Source organism: Trichomycterus rosablanca, chromosome 4 (assembly GCF_030014385.1).
Source record: "Trichomycterus rosablanca isolate fTriRos1 chromosome 4, fTriRos1.hap1, whole genome shotgun sequence".
NCBI classification, from domain to species: Eukaryota; Metazoa; Chordata; class Actinopteri; order Siluriformes; family Trichomycteridae; genus Trichomycterus; species Trichomycterus rosablanca.
The window spans coordinates 1,483,562-1,499,637 of NC_085991.1; the positions used below are offsets into that span (position 1 = coordinate 1,483,562).

The 16,076-nt window shown below is 49.9% G+C and overlaps 1 protein-coding gene across 5 annotated transcripts in view; it reads right to left on the reverse strand.

Annotated features, from left to right (window-relative positions):
* The window catches only part of kmt2cb (lysine (K)-specific methyltransferase 2Cb), a 92,245-nt gene that overhangs the window by 17,609 nt on the left and 58,560 nt on the right, over positions 1–16,076 (reverse strand). For 4 of the 5 annotated variants that reach the window (XM_062993752.1, XM_062993753.1, XM_062993751.1 and 1 more), the window contains 17 exons: positions 15,307–15,411; positions 15,013–15,060; positions 11,875–12,006; positions 11,752–11,784; positions 10,288–10,437; positions 9,982–10,120; positions 9,636–9,892; positions 9,101–9,174; positions 7,803–8,009; positions 4,855–6,606; positions 4,455–4,768; positions 2,853–4,357; positions 2,653–2,764; positions 2,481–2,559; positions 2,326–2,389; positions 2,013–2,245; positions 436–1,929 (listed from right to left, as the gene is read on the reverse strand). In XM_062993752.1, the coding sequence (XP_062849822.1) occupies positions 436–1,929; positions 2,013–2,245; positions 2,326–2,389; positions 2,481–2,559; positions 2,653–2,764; positions 2,853–4,357; positions 4,455–4,768; positions 4,855–6,606; positions 7,803–8,009; positions 9,101–9,174; positions 9,636–9,892; positions 9,982–10,120; positions 10,288–10,437; positions 11,752–11,784; positions 11,875–12,006; positions 15,013–15,060; positions 15,307–15,411 (6,698 nt within the window). The remainder of the gene's footprint in view (positions 1–435; positions 1,930–2,012; positions 2,246–2,325; positions 2,390–2,480; positions 2,560–2,652; positions 2,765–2,852; positions 4,358–4,454; positions 4,769–4,854; positions 6,607–7,802; positions 8,010–9,100; positions 9,175–9,635; positions 9,893–9,981; positions 10,121–10,287; positions 10,438–11,751; positions 11,785–11,874; positions 12,007–15,012; positions 15,061–15,306; positions 15,412–16,076) is intronic. The other variant, XM_062993754.1, reaches the window with a different exon arrangement.

Consider the following 16,076-nt stretch of genomic DNA (forward strand, 5'->3'; position numbering starts at 1 on the left):
AAAAGCAGGACGGTGCCTGACTGACCTCAGCTCGGCACTGGTGTGCTAGCGGAATATCCCGCTGCGCCACCTGGGCGCCTAACCCACAACCTTCCGACTTATAGTCCAGAGCTCTAACCAATGGGCTACCACTGTCCCCGGTAAGGTACTGGACTAGTGTTAGGAACTAGAAAGTTGCTGGTTCAAGCCCCACCACACCCAAGCTGCCAATGTTGGGCCCCAGAGCACCTTTAACCATCGACTGGTTGTACTTGTCTGACCACTTGAGGCACTGTAGAGCACCACAGGATAAAGTGGGCACATATACCATAGGGATAAGACAATAGGGGGGCTTAGTGACTGGTCTTGGCAAAAAAGGCACCAATACGTCAACGATTTATGAACGATGCATTTATCCAATCAAAAACCACATTTAATTTCTTCGAGATCTCTCACCCCGGTGCTGTCTACGGAACTCTGCCTCATCAGAGCCTTGCTGTCGGTGGACATCTCCTCCCCTGACCTCAGACTGTCCTCGGACATCCGGTGCGCCTGTCCGTGTGGCAGCGTCTTCCTGTTCTTCAGCAGATGCTTCAGGAGCTCGTTTCCTCCTTCTCCTCTCGAGCTGCCGGCCGGACTCTGCCCCGCGCGATGCGGCGAGACGCTTTCCTTAAACCCTTCCACTTTCACGATGCCCATACCCACGTCCAAATCGGCGCCCTTGTGACCGTGGCAGTCGCTGGCCTCGATCCTCTCCAGCTTGATGTTGGTGAGGATCCTGTCGTGCATCTCCTGACTCAGGTGGACCTCGGAGCCTCCGTAGCAGCTCCCCTCGGAGAGCTGGCGCTCCAGCTCGGAGTGAGGCTGGCTGCCCAGGGAGCCCGGGGTCGAGGAGCCGAGCTGAGAGGTCTCGAACAGCTCCTGATCTCCGAAGAGCAAGGGGATCCTGGTGGGCGTGGATGACGTGTCGGAGACGCAGGGGGTCAGCGGGGCGGTCAGGTCCGAATGGGGCGTGGAGGGCGCCCGGAGAGATTCCGAGTCGTCGTCGTTCTTCTTCTTGCGGGTCCGTTTCTTCTTGCCCTTTTCGTCCGGGATGATGTTGGAGTAGAGCTGGATCAGGGATTGACCAGAACCTGGGAAGTTCGGAGGCAAGGGCATGGAGGAGTCCGCTCCGAAAGGATGACCCTGCCCCGGATTCTGAAGCACCATGTTCGCTCCTGGAAATCTAAGAGGTCTGGGTTGGCCTTGAACGAAATTAGGTCCATGAGGGCCTACTTGGGTGTCTGACCCGAAACCTGGTCTGATGTCCTGAGGGAAGGGACCGTTTCCCATCATGGGTCCAATCCCAGGCTGTTGGGTAAACCCCGGCCCCTGCATCTGCTGCTGAGATCTATGCTGCATGAAGTCCTGAGGCAGGTTCTGGTTGAAGAACGGCATCTGTGAGAGGGACCTCGCGTTGCTCTCTTGGTTGAGGAGTTGATGCTGCTGCTGCTGCATTTCCATTTGCTGCTTCAAGCGCTGCCTCTCGACCTCCTTCATCAACTGCACCCGCTGCCTCTCCTGCTGCTCACGCAGCCTCTCCTTCCGTTCCCGCTCCTGGAAACCTTCGCTGAACGGGTTGGTGTCGTCAAAATTCACGTGAGGCGACTCCGCCGAGACTTGGACCTGACCGGGCCTGGCGAGGACCTGTTGAGGAGGCTGACCCGGCATCATCTGGTGGGGAACGACGGGACCCTGAGGTCCGGGGTGCCAGCCTGGCATGCTGGGAACGTTTGCTTGGCTGGGACGCACCTGTATAAGCGGTTGGTTCACGGGGGCGGCCGGAACCATGCCCGGGTGACCTTGCATGGGCATCACGCCCGGCATCACGGGAGGCTGCATGCCGCCCTGCTGCTGTTTGACCCTGTACTCTTCGATCAGCTCGGCGTGCTCCTTCTGCTGTTTACGGATCTGAGGAACAGATTAAAGAAACCCCGTCAATCGAGAAACATCTGCGGAGCGGATCCATACAGATGTTCGTACGGGTGCATCACCTGTTCCAGCTGTTTCTGCACCACGCCTTGCTGCTCCGTTATGAGCTTCAGCTGCTCGGCGTCCTCCTCGGGAAAATCCCTCCCGGCTTTCTTGGCGGTCCTCTGCTTGGCCGACAGAGCCTTCTTGGACTTCCGGTGGGCGCCGATCTTCTCCTCCAGGAACTTCTGCTGCATCTGGAGAAGCTTTTGGGTTTCCCGCAGCCAGTCTTCATACTGAACCTTCTGGGCGTCGTCTGGAGAGCGAAAAAAACAGGAAGTTAATCTCTGTACGCGCATATTCTGCGCCGGTAACGAGCGATTGAGGAGTACGTACTGGTAAACCCTTGACCGAAGCTTGGAGGACTTGGTCTTGACATGAACGCAGCCAGTTTGAGATCCTAAACAAAAGAAAAGGCATTGTGTGAGATATGAATAACGATAAACCTCACAAGCTGTCCAGTTTGAGAGAAAGCTCAATGCTGGTGGAACCTGTGGCATCGCCTGTTGGGGAGGAACACACACTTCTGCAGCCGGTGGCCCCTGCCCTGCTTGAGCAGCCATCGGTAGCCTAAAAAAAACAAGATAAACACAAGAATTCCAACCTGCTCTTGTAAAATGACTGGTTTTAATCAAATAAACTAGCAGTTAACGCAGGACTGACTTGTTCAGGACCATCTGCGACATCCCCATGTTGTTCTGCACCATGACTTTATTGATCCCTTTCAAGGCCACCATCTTCGCCTTCATGATAGGGTCCGTAATAGAATCGAAATCTTAAACAAGAGAGTAAAAAATACAACCTTATTAGACCGAAACAAAGCTTATTCGATAGAAATCTGACCCGTACTGGCGCACGTGTACCTATGTTGGGGAAGAACGTGTCGTTGGAGTGCTGCCGGATCATCGCCTGCATCTGCTTCTGCTGCTGCTGCTCCTGCCTCTCCTGATCCAGAAGGTCCTGCAAGAGCAGCGGCTGCTCCTCCAGGAGGAGCAGGCGGTTCTGCTGGCCCTGCTGGGACGACAGCGCCGCGCCGGGCTGCTCGGCCGACAGCAGGGCGTCCTTCTGGTCCAGTCCGAACACGGACGCCGAGGCCGCGTCCTCGATGGGACCTTGTTCCGAAGCATCGCGAGACGGGTCTGTAACCGGGCCAGATTCCATTTTCAGTGCGTACGTGGAGCTCTGAAGGTTCTGAAGGCTGCTCTGAGATGCTGATTGGCCGAAGCCGTCCTGTTTGTGCGATTTGTTATCTGGCGACACCAGTAAACTACAGAGTACTGGAGTGGCATCGAGGTGAACACCAGCTTGGGTGATGCTTGCGCAGTGTTCCTGATTCATCGCTGGATTTTTAGCTGTTTGGTTCTTGCACGAAGCCGCCTGCAGACACCCACTATCCACTTCGGTTTTTATATCTTCCTCGGCTTTTAACGGACCCTGGTTCTGAAAATCCTCGGTTTTGATGTCGCTAGGAGACACCTCCGGTTTCCCATCTCCGCACGGATCGGAGGAACTGCACGGCGTCTTCTCGGCGTCTTCGTTTCGGAGCTCGGGGCTCTGCCCGTGGTCGTCGATGGGATCGTTGAGGTCCAGGTCCTCGCTGAGGTCGAGGTCTGCGTCCGTGTAGGCGATGAGATCGAATTTTCCCGACGACATGAAGATCTCCTCCAGGTGGAGGTCGTTCGCCAAATCCAGGTCCTCCCCGTTCTCTAGATCCGTATCGACGAGATCCTTGACCTCGACGTCTTCCAGCTCTTTCACCGCCGAATCCTCTGGATCGATCTTCTCCTCGGGTCCTTCGCTCATCGGTAAAGCGTCTTCGTTCGACGCCGCAGAGGACATCGGCGCGGCGGAACCTCCGAAGGTTTCGTTCGAAGCCGGTTGGCTGAGCGACCTCATGAGTGGGACCTGATAATGCCCGGGTCGGATCAGCGCATTCGTTTGATGCATGTTCTCCATACCCATCGTGCCGTGCATCTCCGGCGCCACCGCTTGTCCTTGATTCATATTAGGATCCAAAGGTTTGGCCAAAAATCCCATTTCTTGTCCACCCATGAACCCCGGAGGTCTCTGCAGCTGTAACGGTGAAACCATTTGGTTCCCTTGCATGACCTGAGGTCCGAACGGGAGCCGGAACCTGCTCTCGGGGGGTCTGTGCCTGAGCTCGATGAATTGTTGGCCCATGATACTGTGCTGCTGCATGTGCATGACTTGGTGTGGCAGAGTCTGGAGTCCCATAGGGGTTCCTCCTAACGTCTTCCCAAGATCTATAGACATGGACCTTCTCATCTGTGGATGGCCTTCCATCATCGAGTCCTGCATTTGATGGGGTCTCATAGCTGGCGTTTGAACACCGGGCATAAATCCTAACCTGTGATTAAATGGAAGAATGACACAATACATATTACACAAGCTGGACAACATGTTCATTACACTAGATCCCATTATAAAGGTCCCTAAATACCCACCTTGCTCCCAGTAGCCCGACATTATTAACGTCTCCTGGTAACTGAGGTCTAGGAAATGAGCCGTCAGGTACAGGCCCTCGCTGATCCCCTTGGTACGGTCCGAGAAACCTCTGAGGGTTCCTCACAGCGCCTGGGCCAGGATACGGTGGCGGCGGACGGTTGAACAAGTCATTTTGCTGACCCCCGATGTCCTGACCCCACTGTTGAGAGGTTCCAGGGGTCATGGTGACATGCTGCTCCTGCGGGTTCTTGTCTTGACGGATGGCACTCTTCTGCTGCTGCTGTCTGAGGAGCAGGTCTCGGATACGCTGGCGCTACAATCAAAACGACGTAAATTCGGATTAGAATGCTTATAGTTAAAGGAAATCTTAATAATAATCTTAATAATAATAAATCATACCTGTTTCATCCTTTCCTCAGCCTCTGCTAGAGGGATAGTTTGAACCTCGACATTCTGCTGACCCATCGGCACGGTGCCATGCCCCAACCCTGGCTCTACGTTTTCAGCAAACTGGGGGTGAGAATTGGTAGACATCTGCTCAAACGGGTCATGGACTGGAGTCTGGCCTGGCTGACTGGACGGTGACCGGGAGACGCTGCTCTCATCGGCCGTACCAGGATGCCTCGGAGTCTGGGCGCCTGGAATCGCCGGGGTGGCGAACGCGTCCTGCATCAAGACCCGAGGTGGCGAGAAGGCGTCCTGAGTGGACAGAGATCCCGGTCTTATACCCTGGCCTGCAGGATGAGGCGTCCTTGGGGCTTGCGCGTATGGATTGGACACGACCGGCTGAGCATGAGTGACCGGGTGGAGACTTTGTGGCATGGGCATGGGGAATCGCTCAGGAATGCCGGGATGCGGCGTTCCGGGAGGCTGCGCGTACGGATCCATGGAGATGTTAGGCTGCATCCGGATGTGCGCCTGAGGTTGCTGGGAGGTTGCTTGGTTCATGCTGACAGGATGTGACGGGGCAGACTGGCGAGAGTAAGGTTCAGGGTCGTGGGGTCTCGGAGTCCCTGGCATTCGAGCGTACGGGTTCGAATACGCGGACTGACCAAAAGGATCGCACGTAGAGAAGTCTGGCCTTGCCGCCGAGGGCGCGTGTGCAAAAGTGGGCTGATTGGTCATGGTGCCAGGCTGGGCGAACGTATGGGCCTGAGGTTGGCGCGGGATTCTCGCTTGATTCTCATAGCTGTCGCTCTTGCCCGGATGCGGAGTCAGCGGAGGATGCGCGTACGGGTCATTCTGCTGAAACGCCTCCGAGGAACGAGGTGGCATCATCGGCCGCTCGAAGGGATCGCCCATCGCTCGTCTCGCCTGCACGGCTGTACCGGATTCCTGAGCTTGAGGAGGCGGCATGGGAGTTTTGAAAAGCTGGACGGACCCAGACTCGTTACTCCCCGGGATCGGAGCGAGCAGGGGGCGCGCGTAAGGATCCGAAAGAATCATCTTCCCTTGAGGCATTCGTTGATACGATTCCTTTCTTCCGCCTCCCCTGGAGAAGGGATCGTGTCCTGGAGAGCCGATGAGGTTCCTCCCGCCTTCGATGGCCTGACTAGGCCTGGGAGGGCACATGGGCTTGAGGAAGGGATCCGTCTGACCGCCAGGCCTGGGTGTGTCCGGAGGTTTAGCGTATGGGTCGACGCTGAGGGCTGGTGGTGACCCGATGCTCTTCCCACGTTCCTCCGACAGACTCCGGGGGGATTTCCCGGATTCAGAGTTCCGACGGTTAGCACCGGGGCCGCTCGGCGGTGGCCGGGGCGTCCCGACCATTTTGCAATAAGGATCCCAGGGTGAGGACGGCCTAGATCCAGAAGAACCTGGCGAGAACATCTGAGGGGATTGTGGCTGAGATCCCGACGAGGGCGGCGGAGGATGCGGGCGTAAAAAGACGTCGTCCGGTGAACCCGACGTCGGGGTTCCCGTGAGGTGTGGCTTGTCGACCCCGTTTTTAGAACCGGGCTGAACGGGAGACATGTTCTCGTTGCTGGAATGCGAGGAAGCGGGACTTTGGAGGCTGCCCGACGTGTCGAGGTCTGACTGACCCGTTTTTAACTGCTGCTGCTGTTGCTGCTGAAGCTGCTCGTTTTTTACCTGCTCGAGTTTCTGTGTGGCTTCGATCTTGGCTTGTTGTTTACTCTTCTGTCTCATTTGCTGCGTAAAAAAGGTTCATATTTACGATATATATCCATAAACCATAGCACAGAACCCATTTAGAGTAACATACTATGCTTTACCATGGGTTTACTAGTGTAAATCTTCTGGTTCTAGACCCTCATTAATCTTTACTAGCCGCTTTATCCCGCAGGTTGCCAAATATTCATTCAATCACACACACAGCGACTTCAGACTCGACTCGGACTCGTTTCAAATGACTCGTAAACAACAAGAGTCTCTAGCGTCAGCATGTGTTAACATTAGTTACGTGTGATAATTATATACACATATGATCCGACATCATTCTGATCGTATCATTTTCTGCTCTCTAATAATAATAATAATAATAAATATAATAATAATAATAATAACAATAATAACAATAATAATAATAATAATAATAAATATAATAATAATAATAACGCTCCGGCCGTCTTATCCCCCAACACACACAATGTGTAAATGTTCCATCCAGCTTCCAGCTTCCACTACTTAAAATTGTGGAATACCCTACGTAGTGCACTTCACTGGAACAGATAATGTGAACGGAACGCTCCTACAGAATCGGTGCTGATGGTTGAAAGACGCTTTCTGAACCAATCAGAGCTTCTGATTGTAATTGTTAGTAAGAAATGCTGTTATTTGCATTTATTCGGTTTGCGTCACACAGATGACGTGGTAATGAAACGCTCGATCGGCTTTCTAACGACTTCCTGTTTTACTTCACCACCGGGAAAAGTTTGGAGGTTTTTAATTATAAGCACATTTACAAAATAACGGATTCTGTTCCTAATGGGACGCGCGCTTATAAATGTAATAGCATCTGGAAGAACAGAAGCTAAGGTAAGCAGCGGTTATGATGTTTTTGCTGTGTTTGGGATTTTGGCCGCCGTGCCGTGATTTATCGAGCGCTTTTGTTCTGTAATGAAAACAAAACGTATCAGTTGAAGCTTTTAACTGGAACCTTCTTGTTACAGAAATTACATTCATTTACACAATGAGGAGGAAAGTAAAGACACGAAGTAAAACGGCTAAATACACTCGCTAATCTGTTGTTGTTTTTATCTGAACTTACAGATTATTTCTTTATTTCTACGCTACATTTATAATATATGTTTTGTGTAGATTATATTGACTCGTGACTCACTCGCTCACTTTTAACACTTTCCTCGGTGTCAGGGTGTGGGACGTACCTGTCTCATCTTCCACTCCTGCTCCTGCTCGGACTCCTTGTGCTTCAGCGGGTCTTTAAACAGGAGCTCCGGGTCCATGGGAGGAATGGCGGGGTCGAACGTCTCTATGGGCTGGGAGGCCTGGGGCTGCTGCTGCCTCTTGATGGTCTCGTTGGTCATCTGGACCTTGTTGATGCGCAGCGCGGCCCTGTTGTCTCGAGCCTTTTGCTGTAAACGATGCATTTGAATGTAAAACTCATCCAAAACGACTTACAATTATGACTGAATACAGTTTCAGGGGCCCAACAGTGGCAACTTGTTGATGGTGGGGCTTAAACTGGCAACCTTCAGATTACTGGTCCTGCACCTTAACCACCTGGGCATGTGGGCAAGACAAAACCGAACTCGTGTGGACGACGTGTGGAGCCTCAGTACGTACGGAGAACCTCACTACCTGTCGTACACCGATCAATCTAAGCTACTGAGGGTTAAGGGCCTTGCTCAAGGGCCCAACAGTGGCAACTTGTTGATGGTGGGGCTTGAACTGGCAACCTTCAGATTACTAGTCCAGCACCTTAACCACTGAGCTACCACTGCCCTTGAAACCTGGAAACCACCATGATGTGGGCATCCAAAACGACCTGACTGAACACAGTTTGAGGGTTAAGGGCCCAACAGTGGCAACTTGTCGATGGTGGGGCTTGAACTGGCAACCTTCAGATTACTAGTCCAGCACCTTAACCACCTGTGCATGTGGGCAAGACAACAAAACCGAACTCAGTTAAGAGACTTAGTAGTGACCACATCAATCATTGGGGTAGTTACACCCAATTTGGACTGCTTTCATTTTGACCCTCGCCTCCTCTGACGTACACCGATCAGGCATAACATTATGACCACCTTCGTTATATTCTGTTGGTCCCCCGTTTGCTGCCAAAACAGCCCAGCAACTGTGACGCTCTGCGTATCTTAACACCTTTCTATCAGAACCAGCATTAATCGGACCACACGTGCATCGATGAGCCTCGGCCGCCCACGACCCCGTCGCCGGTTCACCACTGTTCCTTCCTTGGACCACTTCTGAAAGATACTGACCACCGCAGACCGGGACACACCCCACAAGAGCTGCAATTCTGGAGATGCTCTGACCCGGTCGTCTAGCCGTCACAAGCCATAACAGGTGCCGTGATGAAGAGATAATCAGTGTTATTCACTTCACTTCACCTGTGGTCATAATGTTCTGCCTGATCGGTGTATCTCACACATAGTACTTTGTTATTATTATTTGTATACGTTTATGCTGATGGCGTGTATCTTACCACATACGGAGCTCTGTCCTGGGAACTTGCTTTTCTCCACAGCTTGGCGATTTGCTTCACTCGTGTCTGCCAGTCTGTAAAACCATCAAGTATCATATTTATTATTTATTTATTTATTTATTAAGATTTTAACGTCATGTTTTACACACTTGGGTTACAAACACAGTCATGGACAATTTTGTGTCTCCTCACTTGCACGTCTTTGGACTGTGGGAGGAAACCGGAGCACCCGGAGGAAACCCACACCGACACGGGGAGAACATGCAAACCCCACACAGAGAGGAATCAAACCCAGGACCTTCTTCTCTGTGAGGCGACAGTACTACAATGAAATACGGCGTCTCAGACTACACTTGCATGGTCCATAAGTATGTGGACTCTTGACCATTAACAACTCTAGAACCTTGGTCATTTAAGAAAGCATTCGTGAGGTCAGGTGAAGGTAACGCCGGACGAGAAAACTGGGGCTCAAGCGGCGTCCCGACCACGTCCTAATGGACAGACCGAGTTCCATCTTAGCCCGAATTCCACCCACCTGGGTACTCGTCTTTGAGGTTGGGGAAGTTGACGTTGGTGTAGAGGACGGGCGCCACGGTCGCCAGTTCCCCCAGCGTCTCCTCCTTCTCCCACTTCAGCATGCTCTTCTGAGCGGTGGATAAAGAGTCCGTGTCTCCCTCGGACCCCGGAGCGGGGGACGGAGCCGGGCTCGGGACTGAAACCGATCCTGGACCCGGTCCCGCGGCGGACCACGGACCCGCTGCGTCCCGTACCATCGGGGCGAACGTCCTGTCCCTGTTCGATACGGGAAATCAGAAACGTGGAGGTCAGTACAAGTAAAAGCACGGAGGGACGGACGGACGGAGCAGAATTTCAGGTCTCACCTCGGATTGTCTGAGAAAGGTGCCCGCTGCATGGGGGGGAAGTTTCTCGGCACTCCTGCGCCCGACGGAATCTGCGATGAGGGGAACTGCTGATTGGGTGGCATCATGCCGTTCATCACCGGCATTCTGGGAAACATTCCTGAGCAGAAATAAAACAAGTTAGAGAGATCAGTGGTCATACTGGTTAGTAACGATGTCCTCGCAGGTAGGTGGCCTCAGGAAGGACATCCAAACACCACCATCCAGAGTTCTCTAGATATACAACAAAGCCGAGTTATAGGAACTGAGAACGGTCCGGTACAGTACCTGAGTTGATGTGTGAGGTGTGAGGACCCTGACCAGGATGTCCATGCAGAGGGTGTGTTCCCTGGGTCTGAGGAGGAACCTGAGCCGGCTGGCTGGTGCTGGGACTCAACACGGCTGTGAACAGATCTTCGACGTCCTTCCCCTCCAGTTCTGCGCAGAGACACAGAGTTCTGTTACGTACATTTATTTATTTATTAGGATCTACACACTAGACTTTCTATTAAGACATACACCGATCGGCCATAACATTATAACCACCTCCTTGTTTCTACACTCACTGTCCATGTTATCAGCTCCACTTACCATATAGGAGCACTTTGTAGTTCTACAATTACTGACTGTAGTCCATCTGTTTCTCTACATACTTCACCCTGTTCTTCAATGGTCACTCTATTAGACGCTCCTACCTAGTCGGTCCACCTTGTAGATGTAAAGTCAGAGACGATCGCTCATCTATTGCTGCTGTTTGAGTCGCTCATCTTCTAGACCTTCATCAGTGCCCACGGGGTGCTGTCGGCTGGATATTTTTGGTCGGTGGACGATTCTCAGTCCAGCAGTGACAGTGAGGTGTTTAAAAACTCCAGCAGCGCTGCTGTGTCTGATCCACTCATACCAGCACAACACACACTAACACACCACCACCATGTCAGTGTCACCGCAGTGCTGAGAATCATCCACCACCTAAATAATACCTGCTCTGTGGTGGTCCTGTGGGAGTCCTGACTATTGAAGAACAGGGTAAAAGGACTACAGTCAGTAATTGTAGAACTACAAAGTGCTTCTATATGGTAAGTGGAGCTGATAACATGGACAGTGAGTGTAGAAACAAGGAGGTGGTTTTAATGTTATGGCTGATCGGTGTATGGCAGGGTTTTTTATCCAGGGGGTGCAAAGATATATGAAAACACAGCACTAAGGTCAACAAATGTGCTAAACATGCACATATGTAAATAGAGATGTAAATAAATGTTTAAATTGCTGTACTGCACTACTGGGGGTTTTTGCCGTGATCGTATAGCAGGACTCTGTATATAAAAATGAAGCATAAAACACAGAGAAAAAGGCGAGAACAGAGCGAGCCTCCCAACAAAACAAAGCCGATCGCTCATGTAAGCACAGAGAGAGAGTTGTGCGCTGACCAGTGGACGATCACTGAACTGCAGGTCTCGAGACGCTTCGATTTTCCAGATTCTGTCCATTAAATTAGATTGAAATCCTTTAAATGGAGGTCGGTTAAACCAAGGTTACTCTGTACAGTGGTGTACAATTAGGTTTAGCTTCTTCATGAGCACCGTACACAAGGCAAGGCCAGTAAAGACACGGTCTGGGTCAGTTTAATGTGGAGGAACATGTTAAACAAACGCGAGGTCAGGTGTCCACATACTTTCGGTCGTCTGTTATCTATCTAACTGTGTTTGAGACGAGTTAAAAGCTGCTTAATGATTGTGAGGATTACGTACGTACCTGGAATTTTGTACAGGCGGCTCAGGATGGACTCTGGAAAAGAAGAAGTGGTTTCTTTCAGCGTGGCTCTTGAAGTCAAACGAATCAGAATTTTGGGTTCGATTTTTAACCATAATTACTGACCGTCCGTGACCATCTTGTCCAGCTCGGGACTCAGGATGCCGTCCAGCGGCTCGTCCTGCGATGACGTCCGGCCATGATTGGGCTGAGAGGAAACCGAAGCCTCTTCTGTGAGAGGAGCGACGTCCAGTCCGGCTGAGAACGGAACAAACAAACATGCAGTCGGTTTGGGACAAGCAAACTATCTAAGTGGGCTAACAAATCTAGTCTAACTAGTAAGACATGCTAGTATTTTATTAGCTACCAATAACACGTGAACTAGGAGGAACCTCCATCGGCCCAACATCTATTAGACCCCTCACGCTCACGTGCACCGCTGCTACCAAAATGGCACCAACATGCACGTGGCATAATGTGCACTAATAAGATTATTTTATTATTATTTTGATTAGTCTTCTTAAACTAGGAGTGTGTGGCTCCGGTCCTGGAGGTCTGGGGTCTGGGCAGTCTGGTGCTCTCATGTTTCTGACCTCTAGGACCGGAGCTGCCCACCCTGAATATACACAAAGGCGCAGAGCTCGGGGGTTCTTGGTGATAGAAACTCGTGGTGATCAGAGATGTTGGGTTGCTGTCGTTCTGCCTCTCCTGTCCGATCACTCAGGTTTGATGATGGTGGTGGAGGTGGGCGCTGATGCCCTGTAAAGCCTTCATTACTTTGCTACCTGCTCGCTCTCCCTAGAACTGACATTTTACTCTTAACGATTTCACATTTTAACTCCATCTTCTGTTGTTTTACCCCGAGGTTAAAGACTGCACGTCGAGACTGCAGTGCCAACAATGCTGCTCCTGCTAGATGTGACGGCAACCTGGCTTGTTTGCACCAAAAATGTCAAGAACTCACTACAGACTATCACAGACAGATAATAAAGAACTCCAATTATTTTTTGCTAGTTATAACTTTTAGTTCATTTTAATTTTGTGTGTGTATGATTTGTGTAAATCCTATTTATTCAAATCACCCAAAGAGGACGGGGATCCCTGCTGGGTCTGGTTCCTCTCAAGGTTCCTTCCTGTAATTTTAAGGGAGTCTTTCCTTGCCACTGTCGCCCTCGGCTTGCTCAACAGGGGTTTTTGGTCTGTCGGTCCTGGATTCTGTATAGTTGCATTGAGACGACGCCCATTGTAAAAAGCGCTATATAAATAAATTTGACTTGACTTGATTTGAGTCGTCAGCGTGGGACGCTTCCACATGGAAACGAGGGCGGGAAAGTCAGACGCTGCTCTACTGACCCCTAGTGTCAGGCTGTCACATCAGCACAAGCAGTAGGTAACACAGAGGGAACATCGTGGTTCCTATACATGTTCAAGCTTTCTGTAAGGAATCCCGACTGTCTGGTGACAAGAAGCGGCTGGTGGATTTATGCAATGGGAAATTAAACGTAAACAAATTGGAAGAAAAAAAAACCCAGAAAGGCCTCAAGCAGCATTTATAAGATGAAACCACCAAAAACATCTTTCTTTTAAACCTCGGCTGAATCCGAGGCTGCACGCCGATCGATCGTCTCTATAAAACCTCGTTCTGCACTAAACCCAGCAGACCGAAGCGGAAAATATAAGGACGGCTCTTTTCTCTCATGTTTGCTTCACGGCTTTTAGAAATCGTCCTTGGTCACGCTGTTCACCGCGTCTTTCGGGAACGTGCTGAATGCATCAAGGCTGGATGGGTGTATCGGTATAAAAACGCGCGCGCGTGTGTGTGTGTGTGTGTGTGGGCGAGTCTGAATCCGCACCACAGAAATTCGAACCTTGAACGAACTAAGCTGATTAATTTGATGGTGTAGAAACATCCTGGTTGTGATTCTGATGAGGATCGACTGTGCCTACTTAAATAAGGCTGGTTTGATCGGAACCGTTGAGCAGTACGTGGAACAGTGGTCTCTTTGCCGGGCTCGGAAAGTAAACCCTAACCGCGAACATGGGTGGCTGCTGTACGTCAGCACAGGATTACAAGCACGTTCCATGTCAAAGCTTCGATTCACTGCCACCTAGAGTCTAGATACTTGAATTAACACCACGATGGGTCGAGTATTTAGACGTGTGACAATTATATATATATATATATGACCCAACATCATTCTGATCGTGTCATTTTCTGCTCTCTAATAATAATAATAATAATAATAATAATAATAATAATAATAATAATAACACTCCGGTCGTCTTAACCCACAACACACACAATGTGTAAATGTTCCCGCCAGCTTCCGGCGTAGTGATGAAGCGTCGCTCCCTACTCCCTCCCCTTTGGATTGGAATCTCACTTAAAATGGTGGAATACCCTACCTAGTGCACTTCACAGGAACAGCCGGGGTGAATGGAACGCTCCTACAGAATCGGCGCTAATGATTGAAAGACGCTTTCTGAACCAATCAGAGCTTCTGATTGTAATTGTTAGTAAGAAATGCTGTTATTTGCATTTATTCAGTTTGCGTCACACAGATGACGTGGTAATGAAACGCTCGATCGGCTTTCTAACCACTTCCTGTTTTACTTCACCACCGGGAAAAGTTTGGAGGTTTTTAATTATAAGCACGTTTACAAAATAACGGATTCTGTTCCTAATGGGACGCGCGCTTATAAATGTAATAGCATCTGGAAGAACAGAAGCTAAGGTAAGCAGCGGTTATGATGGTTTTTGCCGTGTTTGGGATTTTGGCCGCTGTGCCGTGATTTATCGAGCGCTTTTGTTCTGTAATGAAAACAAAACGTATCAGTTGAAGCTTTTAACTGGAACCTTCTTGTTACAGAAATTACATTCATTTACACAATGAGGAGGAAAGTAAAGGCACGAAGTAAAACGGCTAAATACACTCGCTAATCTGTCGTTGTTTTTATCTGAACTTACAGATTATTTCTTTATTTCTACTCTACATTTACAATATATGTTTTGTGTAGATTATATTGACTCGTGACTCGACTCGGACTCGTATTTTGTGACTTGTGAACATCTCTGGTAGCTGTGTGGATATTTCTTACAAAAATTCACACTCAACTATCTGACTAACTCAAGAAATCTACCAAAGGTTTCCTAAATAGATCAGAGCCAATCTAGCCAAACAAATATACTGAAATAATAGTGAGAAAAAGCAGATGCAGAGAGCAGAGAGAGAAAAATGATTTGCGAATTTTTGATGATCTTACCAAACGGTGAAGGAGAGCAGTCAACCTGGAAAGGGCAAAAATCAAGACCTACAGGAACCCAAACCAAAACAAAACACAAATGAGTGAGGAAATGAATCCAGGACGAGAGCAAAATCAACTGGAGGATAAAAAAAGGTGTTTATGTCGCGGGAAGTGAAGAGTACAGAAGCCAGAACACATCGGAGTGACCGAGCGAGAGTAAGAGAGAGAAAAGAGAGAGAGAGAGAGGAGTGAAGGGTGATCAGGTGAGTGAGTAAATGATGATGATGATGATGGTGATGATGATGGTCCTACCGGACTCGTCACTCTGTTTGCTCATGTTATCGGACAGCATTCCCAGCAGTTCTGAGTCTGACTTCAGCACCTCGGACAGATCCACCAGCGGCTCCTCACAGCTCCCTGATAATAAAATATAATAGAGCACTTACCATATAGAAGCACTTTGTAGTTCTACAATTACTGACTGTAGTCCATCTGTTTCTCTACATGCTTTGTTACCCCCTTTCATGCTGTTCTTTTAGGTATTATTTAGGTGGTGGATGATTCTCAGCACTGCAGTGACACTGACATGGTGGTGGTGTGTTAGTGTGTGTTGTGCTGGTACGAGTGGATCAGACACAGCAGCGCTGCTGGAGTTTTTAAACACCTCACTGTCACTGCTGGACTGAGAATAGTCCACCAACCAAAAATATCCACCCAACAGCGCCCCGTGGGCAGCGTCCTGTGACCACCGATGAAGGTCTAGAAGACGAGCGACTCAAACAGCAGCAATAGATGAGCGATCGTCTCTGACTTTACATCTACAAGGTGGACCGACTAGGTAGGAGCGTCTAATAGAGGGGACAGTGAGTGGACACAGTGTTTAAAACCACTCATACCAGCACAACACACACTAACACACCACCACCATGTCAGTGTCACTGCAGTGCTGAGAATCATCCACCACCTAAATAATACCTGCTCTGTGGGGGTCCTGACCATTGAACAATGAAAGGGGGGTAACAAAGCATGTAGAGAAACAGATGAACTACAGTTAGTAATTGTAGGACTACAAACTACTCTAT